A 25,162-nucleotide genomic window follows, 5' to 3' on the forward strand; every position below is an offset into this window, starting at 1 on the left:
ACAACGCAACAAAATTTTAATTGTCCGAAAATAAGAAGTCTAGAAACGTTTTGTACTATTGATAAATGGTAAGTAATCAAGCGGTCTAATTTGGAACTACTGAAAAAGTGGCCCTTTTCCTGTTTAATAGTACAAATTTTTATCACCAGTTGGTGGGATTTATGTGAATAAATTTGAATATTTTTATTGGCCTTAACAAATGGCAAGTACAAGTATTGAAATCTGGTAGTCAAACTAACTACTGAATTCGGATCTACCGCTGATTTTAATTAGTACGATTTTTTATCACCGAGTTGCAACTCCCAGTTATCAATTCAAATCTATTCATTAGTTTTTGCGTGAAAGCATAACAAACAAACAAACAAACAAACATTCTTACTTTCACATTTATAATATATAAGGATAAGGATAAAGCGAAATAAGATTTTGAATTACGTTTAGTCGGTTTAAAATATCAACAAAAAAAATGTTTGTTTCCCATTGAGAATAAATATTTCGTCCTACTTATAAAAATTTCAGTTTTGCAGTCTTTATGAAAAACTAAGAGATATCAGAGCAAACATATTCATAAAAAATGTATATAATATGGCATATTTTAGTGAAGTCACGTGGAAATCACAAACACATATCTTCCGTTCTATTAAGAGTAAATAAAAATCTTTTGTCAAAATCATCTCGATATAAACTTACATATTTATTAAGTTCCATATATTTATAATACTGTATGTATTATACAATACATAATATTTATTATAAAATATATACTTTGTATATGAAAACAAAGTATTAATCTTTAAGAAATAATATATAATAGAAATTTCCATATCGGATATACAATTTAATATTTTATTTATAACGGCATTGTTTATTTATTTCATATTACATGCAGTGAAAATCTTTTATTTCGATAACGTTTACAAGTATAAAATCAGATACTCCGCAAGTAGAAATACCAAAACTTGACGATTGCCATGTCCCAGCTGGGCCGAAATTGGGCAGTTGAATTCGCGTAAGGGATAAAGCATCAGTCAAGTTCCAAAAAAACAATTCTTGATATTTCAGCTTGGGCTAATGATTTCATCCTATTTTAAGAACCAATCCTTGTTTTTCAAGCTTTAACCCAAACTTTGATGAAGGATTATAAATTAAGTATTAAGTCATAAATCAAGTATTGGTTTTACTATCCTCTGCTTAAACCTCAACTAAACAAATTTTTGACAGCCTTTTCTGACTAGTTTATTGAACTTTTAGTAAGTGTATTATCTCGAGAATTATTCGCCCAATCGTTAAATGAAACCGATTTTTGTATTTTTTGGGTCAAAATTGCCTTATATACAGAGTTTTATCAAAATTGGAGACGATAAATTTGTATCGATTTTTTGCAATTTTTTCAAGGGGTACCCCTTAGAAAAATTCGAAAAAATCGTAAAAAATTATTTGTTTCGGAATTTGATGAAACTCAGTTTATAAGGTAATTTTGACCCAAGAAATTCACAAATCGAGTTTATTTGGCGATTGGCCGAGTAATTTTCGAAAAAAATGTTATTTCGGATTGATTTCCGGTATCATCTCGAGAATTATTCGCCCAATCGTTAAATGAAACCGATTTTTGTATTTTTTGGGTCAAAATTACCTTATATACAGAGTTTTATCAAAATTGGAGACGATAAATTTGTATCGATTTTTTGCAATTTTTTCAAGGGGTACCCCTTAGAAAAATTCGAAAAAATCGTAAAAAATTTTTTGTTTCGGAATTTGATGAAACTCAGAATATAAGGTAATTTTGACCCAAGAAATTCAAAAATCGAGTTTATTTGGCGATTGACCGAGTAATTTTCGAAAAAAACGATATTTCGGATCGATTTCCGGTATTATCTCGAGAATTATTCGCCCAATCGTTAAATGAAACCGATTTTTGGAAATAGTGGAAAGCAGTGATCCAGCAATGAAAGCCTTCAAATCTGCCTTAGTTGCATTAACTTGATGTCTACATATTTGGACACATTGTGATACCTACTGCCCGCTGGGTGAATTTAAGCTACTAATTTATTGTGAGCATATTACATGCACTACATCAGTTCATCACAATTATTTAACTTGTTTTTGCGTTCGCAGGAATTGATTTAATAATCCTGGGAAAATCGCATACGGTTATTGGTACACTTTAAGCAACTGAGTCATCTGGGAAAAGCTTTTGTTGCTATCAAACTCCGGATCTCTTGAGCAACTTCTGATGTATAGTAGCTAAAACAACAACTGTTTAAATGTAAAGACGTATAGAAAGAAGATGATAAATAGATTCGAACATTCATATTATTATTATTATTATAAGTATTATAAACATAAATTATATATTCAGTTGACGTTTAAGTTGTTGTACAATCGTAACTATAAAATAAAATTGATTGTATACATTTACTGATAAATTCAGATTGACTAAAACCGTACGTAAATCCAAAGGCAAGAGTATGTGAAAGCCAAGTCCAATAAGTTAGTCAATTTCGCTTTCCTTTTAAACAGCATTAAAGGTAATATATAGATATTGTTTGTATTATATACTTGATATCTTCTGAATGCAAGGTCACAGGTCAATTGAATGCTTGCGGTCAAATATATTTTCCTTTCTATTTTGATTGAATCTTTCTTAGAATTTTCATATTTGTTGCTGTAAAGTCTTTTTAACTTTCATTTTGTTGTTCTTAATTTCTAATATGAAGATATACTCAAAGAATCCTCACATTTTCAACTTTTTGGATAATTTTTTGAAAAATGAAGCAATTGAGTTGTAATTTTGGAAAAAGATATAACTTATGATCATAAAAAAAAGTGTGAATTTGGAATTTAGAAAAATTCATTTCAAGTTACTTTTACATTATTTGAGTGTACTTTTGAAAGTAGGCACAGTTGAATTTGGGTTATTCTTTATTTAGGATTTATTTTGATCTGAGGAATTATTTCCTGATACATAGGGCATGACTTTCCATTCCCTCTGTACAAAATAAGAATACCCCAAAATAAGGACACGCCAAACAAAAATGAATGCAGAAGGAAGAGATTTAGGGCATGGCAAACAAATTTCGAATAGAATCAAATTACTTCTACAACTTGAAATAACGATACAATTAATAAAAAGAAAATCTATAAGTCTAAATGCTATCTGCTCTGCTGAAAAAATCCTATTATAAGAAGCGAGAACTTTGTACTATTCTTATATGAATTTTTTGGTTGAATATTATCTAAGTATGTAGTTTATGTATAATAGTATGTTGTATATGAGAAACATAAAAGAGGCAAAGATAACAAAATATCTGTTCAAATAACACAAACAAAGGACGTCGCAGCATATCAAGATTACGAATCCACCGTATTTATTTATAAAGAAAAAGGAGAAGATATTACTACATATACACATAAGAAGTTTGTATCATAAGAATAGTATGTAGAATTACATCCAGTGCCACTAGATCGACTACACATATACCTCTAACACGAGAATTATAAAAGCTTCTGTTTGTTGTAGGACTAGTGAAGATAGAACACAATACAACAAGCAACAGCCACCATCCATGGCGCAGAAAAGCATCATGATATTTGAAATAAGAAATGTATTTGTTCAAAGGTGAGTGATATATATTCTCCCATGAAACATATGGTTTCATTTCTTTAAGGAATTCAAATTGTATTTTGTGTATATGTTTATGTATGGGTTTGTATATGCATTGTATAGTGGTATCGAAATATGCTATGTATACTTGGTGATCCAACGAAAACCTAATTTAAAAACAAAATTATTTAAAAATCAAAAAACCGACTAAGTGTTAGCGATTTTAACAGTTGGGACCTGACTGCTTAAGTCGCTATCTAAACCGCTGGACTTGTTTATTTCTTTTCAGTTTATAATTAACTCAGTCGATTTTTTTGATTTTTAAATAATTTTTTTTATTTTATCCTTTTCAATGATTATTACGTTAATCAATTTGTCTATTTAATAGCTATGAAATGATACCCCACTTGATATAGTTCGCCTACTTTCATTTTTTATTTTTCACAATATGACGTCTGGTGGTCGCTATATTTAATTTTCATTATTGCCATATCTTCAGTAGCACTCGCAAGGTTAAAACAGATTGACTGACGTAAGAATCATCAAAATTGGTCCACAAGTTTGGTCTATAGTGTGCCACACAGGAACATATATAGACTGATAAACACTGATTACCACTCCTTTGCCTTGCTCAATTGGATAAAAACGAATGCGCATCCATACACGAAATTCTCTGACATGATGCCTTGTAATTGCTATGAAAATAACTGTTTGTATATCTGCTCATTCAAAGACGTGTATAAATTGGTAATTAAAACCGGGTAATAGTTCGAAAGCTGATACTTAAGTTTCTGAATTAGTGGATCAAAATTGCATGTCCTCCCTTACTGCATTGTACGTTTGGAGGAAGATGCGATACAACAAATTTCAACAAGCGAAAAAAATATATCATAATCCATATTATTTAATGATTTATTCAATTTGAATGATATCCTTCGTCTCAATGGATCTTACGATAAACCAAAAAGCTTCTGTTTTGAAACAGACTTTTTAATTACACCTTCAGGAGCATTTTGCGCCAAATGCATCAACATTGACTACAAAATGAATACATTCATTTAATGAATTCGATATTTACTATATATTTATTTATTTAATCATATTGACAGATATATTTTATTAATAAATAGCAAATCTAATAGAAATTAAATCTTTAATTAAGTTATCATACAAACACCCCATCCCAAACACTTGTTGTTTTCATTCTAACAGTTTCATTCAATCAATGATAATGATTATATAAGTATACAGAATGATTCAACAAAAATATTTTAGAAAAAACGTGGAAAAACAACTGAGAAATACGTTGCTCATATTTAGTAGAACGAAGATTCAAGGATTCAATTATGTTTTGATTTTTCATATCACAATTTTTGTCAGCGAGTATATTTATTGCAAAACTTTTAAGTGTAAATATTTTATTATAGGAATCATTTTGTTGGTCCCTACAATCGATTCGACGTGTTTTTGGTACATCGAAAAATTTACTGGAAGTGTCTATTATGGCGAAGCCGTACATCTTTATAATATTCTATGTCTATAAAGTGACCTGTATAAAGGCTCCAATTAAAATCGTTAGATAGAGTGAGCCTTCCTTAGTAAGATTATTCCATTCTGGATTTTATACCTATTGTCATAAATATAACAATGAATTAATTTATCCGTCACTGACGACATTTTCGCTAGTGTGTGTGAAAGAGTACTTAAAAAATAATTACTTTTAAACATTGATGTTACTAAAAACAAACTTTCACAAACACAAATTAAATGCTATGGTACAGATTAAATTAAACGACATATTTTTTGTATGTCGTGATATAATTTTTTTTTTATCATTTGTGATATCCTAACCCTAATTAAGGTTTGAATTTATTAATATCATAACGACCTTATAATTATTAAAGTAAGTTGTAACTACACAATCTGATGTATCATCTCTACTACTAACTTTAGTTAATTTTAACATACAAAAAGTGTTGTCGTTTTATAAAATGTATTTTACCTTGAGAGGTAACAGACATAGACAGGTCCACAATTTATTACAGTTTCAAGTCATTAAAACCTAATAAATTAGAAACGATGTGCTATACATCTATCTATATCTGAATATGTGTTTATTATTCCTGTACCAATTTTCTAATGGTCATAAAATAAATCCCTATAACCGATGTTTTTACCTGTTCAAGCTGTTGCCATTGAAATAAGTCGTTGGAATATTAAAATTGCAACGAACAGTAAAAAAGCCAGCTTTTGGGCTAACAGACAGTGTTGTTGAAATAAGAAATAGGGGCTTTGTATTGTGAAAAAAGCATATATTCTTCAACGTTTACAAAATATTCAGAACTTAAAATCGAATGTTTTTATTTATATAAAAATGGAAACAGATTTAATTATCGATCAACGCTGAAAACGTTGAGTCTAGAAACATGAAATTTCACATAAACGCTTCTTTAATAACTTGAGTGTGCATTATGAGTATCAAAACGATAGTTTACTGTCAAAAAATGCATTCTTCACGGGGCTAAAGTAGAGTCGAAAGTTTTTATGAAACTTTGATAATTTTTTAAGTTAGAAATATACAAAAGTTTACTGCATTACTTTTTTATTTCATTTTTTAAGGGAGCGTAAGGAACTCTATGTTAAAGTTGATGTTTTTTAAAAGTTCTAAAAAATGGTTAGTAGTTGTTTTGTCTGCAAGGAATATTTGTATCACAGATTAGAACAGTTTAATTATTAAATAATATTTATTAAACGGCAATTATTATGTTGTAAACACGTGCCAGGATATTATGGTGTATAATAAGACATGCGCATTAATACTAATACTTTCGCATTTATTATCCTTTTAAATCTACCTTGAGACGTGGTTCTCACTCTGTTGCCGAGTAGTGTATTTTCAAAGGTATTAAGAGAGCATCTGTAAAAACTAACATTAACACGTTTGCCTAATAATGTTTTGAGTATTATTATATGTCTAGGGTATTATATGCCTAATAGACATATTATATACATTTATCTAGCGTGGTTTTTTCCTAAGCGTTACATTTTTAGACCGTGGGTATATTTTTCGTCAAACCAAGACATAATAAGCTTGAAAATGAGGGATGAATCATGGAATTTGATAAATTAATAAGGAAGATAAGGGTAGTACAGAAAAAACTTGCTAGAGTTATAATATATAAGATATTTTTTCTCAAAAACTTTCCTTTACTAAAATCGTATTCGCTCGAATATTAGTATTATTACTAATATATTAGCAAAATGTACCTTTTATACAATTAATTTTATAGTGTAATACTACTTTTCGAAATACACATAAAGAAAATAAATGCAATTTAAGATACATAACTTATAGTATAGTTACTTACTATGTTACAGTTAAATTTGATTAAGGTAGCAGGTTTGGTGTATATATCGTTTGGTTACAATGTTACTATATATGTCTGAAATTCAAGCCTTTTAATTTTACACATAAAATAAAGCTATTGAAGAACACAAAAAGCATTCATTCTATACTCACATATTTAAGTATAGTTCTCTACACATGCAAGTAAAATAATTTAATATTTTTGTCTATATACATACTAGTTCCTATTAGACCGGATTCAATCGGTCGTGAACTAGGTAAATTATTCGGGAGAAAGTTTTTTTTAGAGTCCTGTTCAAAGTGGAATACTGTTTATGTTCTGCTAAAAACATAGGCGTGCATTTTTTAACTTATTGTGTAATCTAAATTGCCTCCCTTTTAAAATCAAAAATTCGTATTACAGTAGCTAAGCGAATTCCCTCAGAGGGGCTAAGCGAATTTCCCTAAACTAAGCGTTTAGGAAAAAATCACAAAAGTACTTTTTTGCTTAAAACTGATCAAAAATATTTTTTATTTTGAAATAATTCAAAATTTGGTGTAAACCAGTATAATTTCGATTATTTAGAGTCAGCAAAATTAATATTTAATATTGTTCATTTTACGTCACAATGTTTAATATTTTGACCAAAAAGTTTATTTAAAGACTCGCTTAATGATCGGTAATTACACAAACCTAGTCATCAATATACAGTTATTATACAAACTTATACAGTAATTATACAACTTGAACCATACAGTTATTATGATACGATAATCCATATACTAAGACTTCAAAAGTTGAAAATTTATCATTAAGAATTACAAATTTAAAATAAACAACATATCAAGTATTAAACGAATATCAGTGTTTGTGTTTTGTATTTGCTTAACTATAAATTATCCTCAGGGGTTTTACCAGTCCTTTCCTTAAAAATATTCATAAAATATTCAAGACTGGTTGGTGGCAGCATTTCCCAGGACCCTTAACCAAGTGGGCATACAGCAATATTCAAATAAATATATATATACAAATTTTATTGATGGTCATTTTTGATATCTATTAGGTAGGATCGATGAACATTTGAAGGAATTTTTTCAAAACTCTATCATCAGTACAAAAACAATAGCTCCATTTCCTTCGGCAAGGAAATTTAAAAAACGAAAAAAGAACCACCTAAAATAATAGTTTATTATCACAAATCTTTTATTTTGTTTAAGAAAATGCCGAAGGTCAGGCCGTGGCCTGTCCAATAGATAGGAGTAAAATTTGTGTTTAATTGGATGGGTTTAGTAGGATGAGTATAACCGAATAGGTTAAGCGGGGTGGGTTAAGCGGAAAGGGTTTAACGTGATGGGTTTAGCGGGCAGGCATAGTATACATATTAATGAACTGGACTTAGGTTTTCATAAAACAACGTCTGTCGGGTCCACTAGAATATTGATTCAAGTATTTTTTGGAAAAATTTTTTTGGTTCAAGTATTTTTTTTTCTGTTTTGGTTAGAGAAAACTACGTAAAGGCACTCTCTGTTAGCTTTGGCTTAAAAATAGGGAATGTGGAAAAGGGTGACAACATGCACTTTTAGACACAGTAGTAAATTTCAAAAATTACTGATTGAACCCGGTCTATATAGTATCCACGTAGATGTTCTTTGCTTTATAAGAATATAAATCAAATTACTTCCTCAGAGTTGGACTAGACTATTTTTTTCATAAGAAGAAGTACTATAGATACAAACATAGTTCATTAAACATTTATTTCCATTTTTTGCATAAGTAAAGGAAGTTTGTATCCGATAAATTGTGAAAATCTTTTATACGGTACAAAAATTATATATACATATATACATTGTAGAATAATAAATTAGTTATACATTTTTAAAAGAAAATAGTTTTAGAAAATTAAAGTTAATCTACAGGAAGTTGAATTAAAAAAAAGTAGTCATTATTATTCAGAAGAGCATCCATATACTTCAGTTCAATGTGTACAACACGATTTTACTTTATAAAATAAAATTATTATTAACAGTAAACTTGTTTAGTTAAAGAACGTGGTTCTTCTTTTATATTCTATTTGTTTAAAATACAAAAAAGTTAAACTAAAAAAAAATCAATGTTTTCTTTTTTTAAATCATTTATATAAAATGTGAATCGATAATCTATCTATACCTGAAAATATATCTTTTATCCAACGATTTTCTTTTAACATTTTTCATTGTTTTTAAATGAATGGCATAGTTCGTTTGACAGTATATATGTTACCGGCAAAGTAATTAATTATGTGAAACACTTAGGCATATGACATTCTTTTTTTTAACTCCCAAATTACAAAAGGGTATGTTTGACCCCTGTGTTTGCCTGTCTGTCTATTTTTGTGGGGAGTGTTCTTAGCTATGTTTCGAACAACTAAAAACTAGGCGATGATCTTCAAAATCGATTCAGTTTGGAGAAGGCTCTAAAGAAAAAGGTAATTTAATGGAAAGTGTTATTAGATACGTTACAAGTGCGAGTTTAGGATATTCAGCGACATTAACACCATACCGAAAATATTTACGTGCTTCGGGATTTGATCCTTTTTTATGGCGTCCAAACCACGTCATATATCATAAAATGTTTGTGAATAACAGGCATTTTAAGGTATAAAACTGCACATACGGTTGTTGAGGGTTACGGCAGAATAACACAACTAACACGAAAAGTTCATGGGCAGTTCGTTGTATTATTAGGATTAACTTTCACAAAATTATTTCCTCTATGTAATATTGTATTAGCAAACAAATAATGTTAAACAATATACGTATATTATTAATAAATATATTATACTAGCGGCCCCGACGGACGTTGTCCCGTAAAAACGTAACTCCAATTCATGAATACCTATACTACGTTTAGCCTGTCCGCTAAACCCATCCCGCTAAACCCCAATTTAACTCCTATTTATTGGAGTGGCCTGACCTTCGACCTTTGGCCTGACCTTTGATAGTAGAGCTCGCTGCGCTCGCATATGGCTCTAATAAATGCCTATTGACAATACCTGAATACTATTAAAAATACATAGTACACATAGTATACATAATGTGATATGATTTATATGTGCTCCCACCATTTAATGAAATTTCATTTTTTTGGTACGGAGCCCTCAAAAACAGTTGTACTGGACCAAATTGTAAATCTAAATCATTCTCGAATCTCCACGAACACACACACAAAATTTCATCAAAATCGGTCCAGCCGTCTAGGAGGAGTTCAATTACATACACACGCACACAAGAAATATATATATTAAGATATATTATAATATATTAATAATATGAGAACATTAATAATTAAATAATATAATATATTTCAAATAATAAACAAATGATATTTCATAATATAATTCATTAAAAAATCTAGCTAATATTACACGATGAAATGCATTATTACATTCTGCAAGAAAAAAAATTAAAAAAATTTTGACGTGTTTTTCAAATAAAACAATAGTAAAAAACTGACTATCATTCAACACGAATAAATACGATCCGAAATATAAGTAAATCGGCCATGCCGTATTCTACATATTTTCAATTTGCGATTTAAATCGAAAGTGGCTTTATTAGACTCGCTCTCGTTACTCTCGCTCTCTACTTGTTGACCAAAAATTCAAGCTGCAGTAGAATTTGTTTTAATTCGCTCTCTGAATGTGAAAATAGGACTATGTCATCTGCAAACCGAATATTTGACTAATGAACCCCAGGTTTTAAAGTATTAGCTGATTTCATATATTTGTTTATACTAAGTATTGTGGTCAGGTTTTCTGTAAGATCTAAATACTAAGATCAATCTATGAGGAATGGTGTTTTCCAAAGTAATTTAGTTTGTTCCTTTCATATTTATTACTATGAAAAGTTAGGAAACAGTGATAGGGGAGGACAAAGTGCATATCTACATAATGTTACCTAAAGCGAGGATGATTTGATAAAAAGCGTTATGTGCTTTATAGGCGACCCTTAAGGAAAATTCATACTTTCGTACTAGTGTATTTATTGAATGTTTCATGCATTATGCTTGATATTGTATATTTCTACAATTGAGTATATTTTATTCAGTTTATAATGAATGGTACAAAAACATTTTCTGTGAAAGATGTTACCAAGTGATGAATAAAATTATGATATAATTTAATAAAATATAATAATATAATTTGTTAACCTTTTGTTACATCACGAGCACCACGTTTCAATAAAATTGCTTCTCCATCTTCACGCCGCCATGTTATTCTTGGTAACGGATGTCCTGTTGCATGGCACCATAATGTTGCATTCTCGCCTTCTGAAACGGCTATATCACCACTCGTATCGTCATATACAATGTCCGGTGGAACTGCAATAAAATAAAGTATTTTTATTAGCTACGAGTTTTTTTATTCGATTGTGTATTTAAATATTGTAAAAATTCTAAGGATACAAATTTAATTATTTGTGTATCATTAATTTAAGTTTTCACAGTAGCTACAAGTTCGCTAAAATAAACTGGAGGGCAGAAATATTTGGACCTAGAGCCAATATATAAAAAAAAATTTGGAAATACAACCTATTCATTTCCTATCCTGTGTAAAAAAAGGCCGTAACAATTTCTTTGAAGGAACTTCTTTTTAGCATGAAGCCATTGTAGTTTTGTGTGTTAAAATTTCTGAATAAATAATGACTGTGTGATAAAGTATTTCCAGTTAATTATGAAAAAGGTTAATTATAACAGAAATATAATCGTTTTCGAACCACTCGAGGTTTGTATGATTATTTAACACTGTATTATAATTGGTGCATAAACGAGTATAGCATTCATTTTAAATTAAAAATTGTTATTTTTCAGAAGATAATTTTATTACGAAAAACTTCCAGCTTAAAATCTTTAAATTTACATAGTAACCTTTGTACATACTAGGTTTTAAACACTCGTAGTATAGCCTCCAAATAAATTGACTTCAACTAATAACCTCTTCTCATCTAGTTAACTGCCATGCTATAAAGTTGAAGAGAGGAGATGGCTTGTTGCAGTTAGTTTGAATTTTATATTAATATTATTTAACTTTGCATATTTATAAGCCTTGATATTGGCTATTTCGTTTGAACAAACCATTTCCTTTTTTTTTCGTAAAAATGCCATAAGAGAAGTTACGTTCGTTTATGCAGTCATTTTGAATATAGTATTGAACAATCAAAAAATGCTAAAGGCTTGAATTTACAAGTAGTTGTAAAACGATTATATTTAGTTATTCCTTTTTTTTTTTTATTTAAGGCTGCTGGTTACTTTTTATTATGCAACCACTTTATAGATTTAATCAAAATACTATTAAAATGAGTGAAAGTTGGAAATAGTTCAAGCAATACTTTTTAAAGAATTATCAAAACCCTTTTTTCATATGATAAGAACTGCATTTGATTGGTCATAATATTAAATAGGAAATATTATTTTATAGCAATATAAAATTTGTTAAAGCTTATTAAAGAATACATTATACAGAGTGGTCAAGGCTTCAAAGAACTGCATAACGTTAAAATAATGTCGATTTTTCACTACCGGGAAAAGGATCATTTTTCAAATAAAAGGTTTCTAAATTTTGTATGAAAAGACGATTTTTTAACACGCTTTTATTAGCTTCATACGTATGTTAGCATGTAACGGGAACTTTGAACATGATTTTGATCCCCTTCAAACCGTCGGATTAACTCGAAATTTGGCATACTTATCCAGGATCGATGACAATACAATAATTTAATTAATTAAAGTTTTTTTTGTTTATCCTGATCAGTATTTTCATTAACGATTTCAATATCTGAAAATATATACATTTATTTGCGCTCCCACCATATTTATACTGAATTTTTGATAAATAAATAATAGTTTAACAAACTTAAAAACACGCTTTTGTAAAGAGCTGGCTTAAAAGGTAGAAAATAATTTCATGAAATTCAAAAAAATCATTTTATCGTAACAAAACGTGCAGTGCTCTTTAAGAGATTTTATAATGACTTTACTTTTACCAATATCTGGCTTTAAAATATTTACAATAATTGAAATTTTGCACCCAACGTTTTTTTACGATAAAATGTTTTAATAAAATGGAATAACCTATTTAATGCTGAAGACATTCTTAATGTTGGTTACCATAAATTTATAATGGATGTAGCTAAAAACTTGCGTTTTATTTCGATAAAAGAGACGTTTCAACAAGTGTTGATATTTTTTTTAGTGTGGTTATTATTTTCAGTAATATTATTCATGTTGCTAATATTTTTTATATTATTGTTATTCAAGTTATTGTTATCCATATTACTGTTATTCATACTGTTGTTATAGTTATTCATATAATTGTTATTATTGTGATTTTTATTACTGTTATTGTTATTCATTTTATTGTTATTATTATCCATTTCATTGTTACTTTTCGTAAAATTATTGTTATTGCTATTCATATTATTGCTATTGCAATTCATATTATTGTTATTATTGTTAACGTTATTTAATATTTTTGTTATTGTTATTCATATCATTGTTGCTTTTCTTATAATTATTTTTCTTTGTATTAATATGTTTCATTCTATTAATCCTTTTGGTTGCAGAAACTTATCAAAAAGTTCCATTAATTCTAAGTTGTATATTATTTTCATATCATCGTAAATTTTAGTTTCATAGCATCTTAACTTTAAGCATTATCAGAAATTTATAAGTTTATTAAGCTATATAAGTTTTTTTTTTTTTTCTACTTGTTATAATTTTTGTAAATATTTTGTTTTGTTTTTCTTGACTTGCTCATTAGAGCATATCATTAAACACCTACATACATGTTGCTAAAATGCTAAAATGCCTACTTAGGGACAATTCAAAACTTTACATCTTGATCAAAAATAATATTGAAATAACGGATAGGCAAATAAACAAAAAGAGTGTTAGAAGACATTTATGTTTGCAGTTTTAATGATCAAATGATTAATAACTAAAGTACCCGACTTAACTAAACATTACTAGTAAAATACACAAATCACATCAATTGCATTTATTGTCTCCGTGATGTCACGAACATCACATTTTACTAAACATTCACGTTTAGAACCATTTTAATACTTTTATATAGAAAATATTGAATGACAAACAATAAAAGCAAATAGTAATTGTCTCTTACAAAACAGTTGTTAACTTACATTAATATTACAAATAGAATTTCATTTTTCTTTTTTCGTTAGTATATATTATTGTTTTAGTATTCTATGTATACGATGGATAATATTATGGGTTTAGTATTTAGTCTTTCGGAAATAAGCATTGTACCTAAATACTTAATACGCCCAGTTCTTTTATTGAAACATGTATCAACAAATTGTTCTGTAATAAGGAAAATACGGAAGCTTGAGAAAGTGGCGCTACACTAGCTTATTTATTAAATGTGTACTACCCACAAGTATAAAACAAACTTTTAAAAAGCCACTAGCTCACTTTCAACAAGTGCACTTGTGACTTGTGGTATAATGGAAATGAATCTTTTTGAAGATGCCAGTCGGTGATGATCATCTTGTAATTAGACACTACCGAAACTATCTGGAATTATTAATAATTATTTGTCTAGATTTAATAATAATATGTTAATGTTTATAATTTGTCTTATGGAGTTAGTTCAAAATTTTCTTTAGTATTATTTAAAATATATAATGCTTTAATTTATGTTTTTCTTTTGCATCTGCACATTTCTAATTTCTAACCTTTAAAAGTATTATTAAATGTTTATTATGACGTTAAAATTAAAAATCTGCACATGACAAAATACCGACATCTTCAAAAAGGTTCGTTTCCATAATACCACAAGTCACAAGTGCACTTGTTGAAAGTGAACTTGTGAACTAGTGGCTTTTTAATAGTTGTCGCGTTGTCTCGCGAAATTATAACCCCAAAATGTTTTAAATAAAATAAAGTTCGAAAACTAAAACCCCGACAATTACAGAATCGCGCTCTTAAAAGTATGAAAACAAGAAAATGTTTTCATCTGAAATTGTGATGATCAGTAAAATCGCCATTACAGTCGGGGGACCTCTAAGATTATACAGTTTTCCACAGGACCGAAAAGCGCTCCCCCGACTGTAATGATGATGTTACTTATCATTACAATTTCAGATGAAAATGTTTTCCTGTTTTCATACTTTTAAGAGCGCGATTCTGTAATTGTAAGGGTTTTAGTTTTCGAACTTTATTTTATCGTTTTTTTGTATCACATAAAATTTTAAAAACCAAGCATTGTCGAAACTTTTAATAAATTTTATTACTTGATTTTCTAATATCTATTCTAGTGTCAAAAAATAAATAGACATAAAATAAATTTAGTGAAAATATTAGAGAATCAATTTTCTCAATGTATCGTAAAATATCATAATAAATTAATATATTCGCCAATATCGATAAGTTAAGTTTCCAATATTGAACAACATATGCTTCTTACATCATAAATATGTTCTGTAATGTGTATTTTCGAGTTTAATGTTCCATCTTAAAACTTCTCTTTGGAATTGGTCTTCGATGGTCGTTCACCGTCAACGATACTGTCTTATGGTGAAAGTATATAGTTCACCAAAACTTTATACTTTTAAAAAAGGGGCAACGTTCCCAATTGCTTAAAATGGTAATAAGGTGTCTAGACAAAATAGCTTAATGTGTACGTTTTGAACTGGTGTTTTTATTTTGCTTAGTTAACTCATGAGGATCAATTTAATCTTTGGTTTGTATGGAAATCATACACAAGGCTCCATCGTGTAAAACATAAATTTCCGCGTCTAATTTTTCTTTTCAAGATTAATGACTTCTTTATTAATAAAATTGTGTGTATGAACACATAAGTAAATAGTTTGTGTAGCAAATTTTATAAAATAGGTCCGACTTAGCTGCCCCTTTCTGACTACGCACAGAGTCAATAAGTTGCACAGAACAATGGATTAAGTATGACAAGAATAGTGGTTCGTAAAAGTACTCAAGTGCTCATGTATATATGCATACACATATGTATTTTGCGCTGGAACTTGGTGCCCAATATATCTTGAATAAACACATAATCATACCACAAACAGTTCAACCAAGTATGCAGTAGTACATTTGCAATGAATTCTATATTCAGCCTGTCTATTGACGGGTTCTCGTTATTCTACGACAGTGTTTCTCTGTGTTTGCTGTCGTTCGGAGAATATTTGCATACTTAAGTTTGTTTACTTTTACCATATAGCCAGCCAGAGCCATTCCAGTCCCTTAAATATAGTGTAACATTGTAAGCATATATGTGTACATCTGTGCTGTAGATAAGTTGTGTTTCATTTAATTTATCGTCAGATTGTCATCATAATTGATTTCTTCTACCATTATATTATATACGAAATAAAACACTTTTAGCTTCTATATTCACCACACAAAACAATACACAAAAGTGCTCTTATGAGGTTTTACTATATTTCATTTTGCATATAAGATGTTTAGTAGATTTACTATACAAGCTGATTTTAAAAAAAGTTCCACTCTTCTATTTCGGAAATGGATGGCAAGGAAAAAAAATGCCTATTAATAAAAAAATAAGTATAATCCTAAATGGATTTTATTCATTCCTCCTAAAAATGAACCGAAATGTGTTTTGAGTTTTTTTGTTTTCCAATCTGTTTTGGAAATACAAGGGCAGAAACTTAAAAAAAAATCATCTTGTAGGTGTATATGTGCTGATAGTCGTCTTTTATTTTGTTTGCCAATTTGAAAATTTTATGTCATGGTATAAAGTCCAGTTCACAACGGTTTAATATTTTTGGCAAGCAACGAAAATATTGATTCAGTAATTTACTCAATGATATAAAAATATACATGAAGCTTAAATTATTTGATATTGGATAAAATACTTTTCGAGATTGTATTTCGTAAAGTTTGTGTACAAATATTTGTGATTACGGTTTCCAATTTTGATGATAAATTGTACTTTTTAAAAAAATATTCATTGCCATGCTAATGATATTAAAACATCATTGTAATGATCTTCGAAGGAATTAAGAAGAGTAGTGAATCATGAAGAGTAATGAACCAGAAATGTACTAAAATTAAAAGTTCCTCCAATGATAAGAAATTTGCGTTTAAAATAGACAAATATCCAAGTAGACGAAATTTATTGTCGCAAAGAAATATTATTGCCTTAAAAAAGGGAGAAAGGTGTTTCTAAAAAACATGGAAGAATAGATCAAACTGATCCTTCTACAAAACTGATTTAAGGCTCCCAAATTTAAATATAATCCAACTTGAGAATCACTGTCTAAATAAGATACGTTTACTAGCAAAACAATCTTATATAAAATTATTAACTCTTTCTTTATTCATTTCTACATAATGCTTACTGTCTAAGATAAATCATTGCAGACATATTTTTTTACGTTTAATAAAAAAAAAACGATTTTTCTTTTCACTACACATTTTTTGCATTGTATAAAATATGATATTACCATAATGTTTTCGTGCAGAAAAAATAAATGTACTAAATTAAAATTTCAATTAAACGCTAAGAATACATTTTATTTATATAGGATGGTTCATAAAGCGACAAAAGGGATTAATCCTGATGTCGAATTGGCCATATTACCCGAAAAAATTTAAAATTTGACTTGATACCATGACAAAACTTGAAAGTGAAATTAAAATTGATTAAAAAAGAAAGAAGTTATAAGCAATCAAAAATTGTGTTCACAGGTTATCTCCTTTTAGCAAAACAAAGTTTTATGTGTAATCTCTATGGCAATACTGACATCACTAGTGGATACCTTTCTCTTTGTTTAATCAGGAATTTTAAGAGTTGGTTCAGATTGTTAAAAACCAAGTTGAATTTTCTATTCGTGAAAGGAGAAAGAATTCTTCATCTGTGATAAAAAAAATTTAGTCTGCTATTCTAAAAAATATATATCGAATAAATCAAAAGAATGCATTAAGGTTATTTCTCGCTATCTCATTGCTTCTCACAATCAAATCGACGCCAGCGCTTCCGGTGGACAACTTTGGCGTAAAAAGTGGCTGTTAAGACTAATTTTCAATTTTTTATATGCAAATGTCAAATAAATATTATTGAAAAATGACAATTAGTTATTTTTAAATTTTTGTTTAAATTTTCAATGTAATTCAAATGTAGAACGCATAACTCTAGTAGAGAAGTGTATCGTTACCATGGAAAACGTCACCGAGAATACTGATGCATGGTACGAATAGGGAAAAATTTTGTCGAAAAAAAATTACTGTCTTTTCGATAAAAAGTAAGAATATATACAAAAAATTATTGTCATGACAGTTTGTTAACGAGTAACGAAAATTGAGGCCTAGTAAAACAAATTTTCAAATAAAAGTGTTTGAGACAAGGAATTAGTATTTACCACAAAAAGTATGAAGTAATTGTAGTTTTCCGTCGTTTTTTAATATTTAAGCACATCTTTTTTTGAAAAAATTAGCTGGAAACTTTTTGAAGAATCAATCTATATACAGGGTGCTAAGTTGGCTACAAACTTTTTTTATTATAATGTTTACGAAAAAAATTTATTCGTTAACAAAAGCTCGGTTTTCAAAAATATTAACATTCAGCTAGTCACTTTTGACATCGAGTATACAGGGTGTCCACAAATTGAGAAATTTCGATAGGAATGTTAATGTTTAACGTTTAGAAATGTAGACCATTTAGAACAGATAATAAGGGAAACGGTTCAAGGAAGCACTCCCGATTTATGAAGGAGTGAATTTGTAGAAAACAGTTTTGTAGAAAAAAAAAAAACAATGTTGAGGCAAAATCGAACTGAAGATAACTAACTATTTTTACTTACGTCAACAATAATAATTGCAACGTAATGTATGAAAAATAAATGTTCTGTATTAATTATTTTGTTATAAATGTTTCAAATTTGCAAATAAACATTTTAAGTACGATGACTGGTTAATTTAGATAACAGATGACGTGTTTTATAAGTAAAATTTGCAGAATTTAATTTAAAATTGAAGTGGTAAAAACATCCCATTGTTAACAATTTATTCCTAAACAGTTACCTACAGTTCGTTTTGGCCTCAATGTAAAATTGTTTAAATACACTCCTACATATCCCGGGAATGATTTCTTGAACCGTTCCGCTTATTATCTGTTCAAAATGGTCTGCGTTTCTAAACGACCATGAAAAGCTGAATGTTAATAGATATTTTTGTAATCAAATTTTTTTATAAAGAATAATTATTTTTCGTAAACTTTTTTATAAAAAAGTTTTCCATATGTTGCCAACTTAGGTAGTAGCCAGCCTGTATATTAGTTCCTCAATTTATATATTTTAAGCATGGATCATCCTGTATGTATGTGTGTTTGAGATTAGATGTACAATAAGCAAAAATGTATATAAATAAATATTATATGAAATTTAAATATTGTTTATTCAATGTTGACTTTTGTGGATGAGATCGTAATATATAAAATGTATAATAAATACATGCATACATACATATACATAGTAATAATATAAAGTACTAGCTTTTACCCGCGACTTCGTCCCCATCAGTTTTTTTGTTTTCTCCCGGCTGTAAGTCCCCCTGCAACAATGTCCCACTAAATTTATAAGTAGTTACTAAATACTAAATTTTTAAGTAGTATAATAAATACTACTTATAAATTTCTACTTATAAATTTTAAAAATATAAAGAAATTTAAATTTAAAATAAATTTTATTCTTTAAAAAAATTTTATCTTACTTACTTAACTTAATTAGTTTTCTGCCTACTGCCTACGCCTTAAGTACGATAGCATGAATATTAATAGCCCATATCCTTTTCTAGGTTACTATCTATCACCTAACTAAATTTCATCAAAATCCGTTCAGCCGTTTAGGCATGATAGAGCAAAACTCCCAGCAAAAACCATAAAAAAATCACTAATTCAATTCAGTTTTCTGCCTACTTCCTACCCCCTAAGTACGATGACGTGATCATTTTGATCTTATATCCGTTTTTAGGTAACCATCTATTACCTTACTAAATTTCATCAAAATCTGTTCAGCCGTTTAGACGTGAAAGAGGAAAAGTCCCAACAAAAACGACTAAAAATCACTAACTCAATTTAGTTATCTGCCTACTGTCTACCCCCTAAGAACGATGGCGTGATTATTTATAGCCTATGACCATTTCTAGGTTATCATCTATCACCATACCAAATTTCATCAAAATCCGTTCAGCCGTTTAGGCGTGAAAGAGTAACAGAGAGACAGACAGACAGACAGAGTTACTTTCGCATTTATAATATTAGTATGGATATAACAATAATATGTATATAGGTTTGGTAGTTTATGAATTTATTACGCCCACAAAATAATAACTTTATGTGGTTTATTATAATCACTTATTTATGTACTAAAACTACTAAGTCCTTAACAATGTGAACATGTGAATTTGTTGTATGTTCTTTATTACATTTTTTTTTTAATGTGTGCTTGGGAATAATATATTTTATAGACTATGTTAGGAAAAACTTTTTGTTGTGGAAGTTGGTGCCAATATATTACGCGCCTTGAGAGATTAAAATTGGATATAATTTGGATGTCATCGAGCAAAATTCAATTTTATGGATTCTGATGACGTCATAATAAGTGACATAAAAATAAAGAGCTCGTTCGGTAACTTATTTTTATAAGTTACCGAACGAGCTCGGAAAAAATGCTTCTTTAGCCCACCGTGCTCTTAGGTTCATTTTCTACCCCTACTCACGCGGATTGTTACGTCGTACAGAAAGTACGACATTACAATACGCGTAATATTGTCAAAAAGAAAATTGGCGATTACAAAAATACCACATTAACTAGTTAGCTGAGAATAAATATGATCCTTACATCTCGCTAACTAGATGTTGAAAATGAACCTACGAGCACGGTGGGATAAATATAATCCTTACGTCTCGCAAAATAGGAGTAGAAAATGAACCTGCGAGCAATAAAAAAGCACTTTTTTCCGAGCTCGTTCGGTAATTTATTTTTATGTACTTTGTCACTAATTATGACCTCATCAAAATCCAAAAAATTGAATTTTGCATCACAACTAAATTATATCCAATCACATCTAAATTATATCCAATTTTAATATACCAAGTATGGAATTATACCAACTTTTGGTCATACTTTTCAAATTTGTGGTCTAATTTAACCTACTTCTAAAAGTTTTGAAGAAAGTAGGGCTCTCGTACCGATATATCCCACAAAAGTGAATGTAAGCTAAATTATGACATGAAAAATGAAAACTTTGTCCCAAAATTAGTACGTTTCAAAAATATTTCATACAGATCGGATAAAATTTGGGTGTGTTATGAAAACAATTGATTTTTTGAACTTCATGGCGTGCTCAAAATCCAAAAAATTTTGCTCTTTTACATCCAATTTATATCCAATTTTAACGTTCCAAGTATGGAATTATACTAATTTTTGGTCATATTTTTCAAATTTAACATACCTCTAAATGTTTTGAAGATAGATTCAAACTGATACCGATATTTTACACAAAGGTGAATGTTAGCTAAACAAGCTGGGGGTAGAGTCTGGTGAGACTAAAACTCGACCGAATCGAAACGATTAAACCGAATATGATGAAATTTTTTTCGTATCATATTGCCGTTAATACGCTTTAATCGACACCTCAACGAAGTCGTTATCATGTTTTGATCGCGTGATATTAATCTGCAAAAAAATTTAAAAAGTTCGTCCGAATCGAAACGACTTGACTGTTTCAAAATCACTCTTTACTCTGCTCCATCCTTTAACATTTTACCTAGAAATGGTCGATACTTGATAACATACATTATATTTGCATAAAATAGGTATGCATATAAGTACAATATCTACATCGAAAGCTGTTTCGTTCGGTAGTAAAACCATAAGACTACTGTATATTTCCAAATTTAATCTTCTTTGGCAAAGACTTTGTTCATAAATTAGATAAAATGTGAAAAGAATTTGGTAGTATTATTGGTTTTTTTGCTCTAATTATCTCTATTTTAAAAGTGATGATATAATATACATTATAACATTCATTGCTAGGGTTATATATTTTAATTAGTTTCTTTATAGTACTCGTTGATTTAAAGATAAGGTCTGTAAATCAAGTTAGAGAAGTTGATTTATAGTAATTACACTCAAAAATAGAGATAATTGAGCAAAACTTACAGTAACATGCTTCTTTTTATGAGTTCAAACGGACTATGATACATTTCGCTTACGGGAATACCGCTCTCACAGCCCTTTTATGGGGAAAGGGAGGCGAAGTACGACTTTTAAATAGAGGGGGGATTCAATGATGTCTCATTTGAAATGGCTTCTTGAACTGGTGATTCAAAAGAAGGTTTTAGTTATTTTTTGTTACGTTAAGGAAAAAAATACGCATAGCATACACAATAGAGGATAAGAGACAACACATAACCAAAAAATCACATTAATCATCATAAAATCTGGGAAAAAAGGCATGTATGTACATTTATGGTTATGTGTGTGTCATAGAAAGACAAAGACACGTGGTCGTCATTTACTATATTAATTTACTTTTAGCCCCCTCTTTATTTACTTTAAGCCCTCTCTAGTGTATGTGTGTTCTAAAGCAGTTATTTTTTATATTTGTTATTAGTTACGAATTTCCCAAGTAAATTTTCTGTTGTCTCCAATTTGACACTATATGTAAATAAATTCTCTAGTTTTGCTAATCATTGAGAATGTTAGGTAGGTACTCGATAATATTTGGGTAAAGAATGTAATAACTTTTTCCAGATTTCCATGTAATTGAGATAACTAAAACTATAACTACTTAATGATAACTGTAACTACTTGGGGGTAAAAGACTGGTACTCAACTTGCTCAACTTGCTTCTTAATTTCTTGAAGTTATTTAACATTTAAGGATGTACGAGTGCCAGAGCAATTATGGCTAAAAGGATTGATTTTTTTTATATGACTAAGGACTAAGTTTATATTAATTCTGAAAATTTCAAGGAAGGAGGGGGGAAGGACCGATTATTTAAATAATTAAATGTCTTCAAAAGTAGGCATATTAACATTGGTCTTATAGGAAAACGATTGCAATTTTTCGATATCTGGAGTAATTTTCAAAATATCGAAAATTTATTTAGTTTAAATATTGAACTTTCAATATTTCGAAAACCAAGGCAGATATGAAAAAATTTTATTTTATTTTCGTGTACATCCATGAAGTTATAACATAATTCAACTATAAGGATGCATTTTTGTTGACTTCGAGTTGAGACATATTTATTGAAATAAATACCACGTTATTCGAAATAAAATTGTATATTAGGAAATTCTAAAAAACATCTAAATTGAAAATAAGGTACAAATCTTAACTTGCCTTGGCGCTCGTACTACCTTAATTTCATAAATAACTATATATTCGTTATTTGCCGATTCTTTGATAGTATTGGTTAGGAAAATGGATTACAATGAGCTTTTACATTTTCTCGATGAGTCTGGTTTTTTCAACGAGAATCTCGCTTCATTTACAATTTAAACAAACAAAATATAAATAAATATAAATTAAACAAAATTTCTAGTCATTTCTTATCTAAATATTGCAACTTGCATTTAACAGAGTAAATAATAAACAATAGAAATTATAGTATGGGTTTACTGTTTTCTAATAATATTTTAAAATAGCTATTACATATTTTATAAGTTTCTTACAGTATCTTTGGTAGTTTATGCATCCAATTAATTAAAAACTATAGCTGTTACTCAACGCAGGGAAATTTCAATATTAAAAACAAGCCTTCATTTCCTTTGTCCTCACTTATCTCTTTTGTTATTAAGTATACGCAGATTTATAACTTTGAATTTTAATGGCCGAAGCTGTGAAATCGTACATGGACATATTGAAATTTATCGGAGGGTTTTTGGTTTCGCTGATCACGAAGCCAAGGTCAAAAAGTAACTTAGATGGTTGGATCCCCATAAAAACTACCCCTAGTAGTGTCAATAAAAAAAATTTTGAATTTCACCTTCAAAAATTTTTTTATTGACACTACTAGGGGTAGTTTTTATGGGGATCCAACCATCCAAGTTACTTTTTGACCTTGGCTTCGTGATCAGCGACCCCAAAATCCCTCCAAAAGACGATATTCAATTCAAAATAAAAGAATGTAATCCTACTAAATTTGGGCCATATTTTTCAAATTTATGATCAAAATTAACCTAGCTTTATTAGGTTTCAAGAATGTGGAGGCCTGGTGCCGGAATTAAGCTCATAAGTGATAACTAGCGAAAAACTGAGATCACAGCTGAAAAAAATGACCCAAAATTAGTGGGTTTCAAAAAAAATTCCATTAAGATCGGATCAAAATTACCTGTATTATTTAAAAAAATCGAATTTTTGAACTTGATGACGTCATCAAAATTCAAAATATTTAATTTTGCTCTATTACATCGAAATTTTATCCAATTTTGATAAACAAAGTATGTAATCCCACTAAATTTGGGCCATATTTTTCAAATTTATGATCAAAATTAACCTAGCTCTATTAGGTTTCAAGAATGTGGAGGCCTGGTCTCGGAATTAAGCACATAAGTGATAACTAGCGAAAAACTGACTTCACAGCTGAAAAGAATGACCCAAAATTAGTGGGTTTCAAAAAAAAATCCAATAAGATCGGATCAAAATTACCTGTGTTATTTAAAAAAATCGAATTTTTGAACTTGATGACGTCATCAAAATTCAAAATATTTAATTTTGATCTATTATATCGAAATTTTATCCAATTTTGACAAACAAAGTATGTAATCCTACTAAATTTAGGCCATATTTTTCAAATTTATGATCAAAATTAACCTAGCTCTATTAGGTTTCAAGAATGTGGAGGCCTGGTCCCGGAATTAAGCACATAAGTGATAACTAGCGAAAAACTGACATCACAGCTGAAAAGAATGACCCAAAATTAGTGGGTTTCAAAAAAAAATCCAATAAGATCGGATCAAAATTGCCTGTGTTATTAAAAAAATCGAATTTTTGAACTTGATGACGTCATCAAAATTCAAAATATTTAATTTTGCTCTATTAAATCGAAATTTTATCCAATTTTGATGAACAAAGTATGTAATCCTACTAAATTTTGGCCATATTTTTCAAATTTATGATCAAAATTAACCTAGCAATAATAGGTTTAAGAATGTGGAGGTCTG

General features: G+C 29.1%; 1 protein-coding gene across 1 annotated transcript in view; it reads right to left on the reverse strand.

Moving 5' to 3' along the window:
* LOC123297861 (lachesin-like) overlaps positions 1–25,162 on the reverse strand; it is a 547,758-nt gene that overhangs the window by 58,579 nt on the left and 464,017 nt on the right. Inside the window, exon 6 of the mRNA XM_044879670.1 lies at positions 11,140–11,310. Within this exon, the coding sequence (XP_044735605.1) occupies positions 11,140–11,310 (171 nt within the window). The remainder of the gene's footprint in view (positions 1–11,139; positions 11,311–25,162) is intronic.

Source organism: Chrysoperla carnea, chromosome 4, assembly GCF_905475395.1.
Source record: "Chrysoperla carnea chromosome 4, inChrCarn1.1, whole genome shotgun sequence".
NCBI classification, from domain to species: domain Eukaryota; kingdom Metazoa; phylum Arthropoda; class Insecta; order Neuroptera; family Chrysopidae; genus Chrysoperla; species Chrysoperla carnea.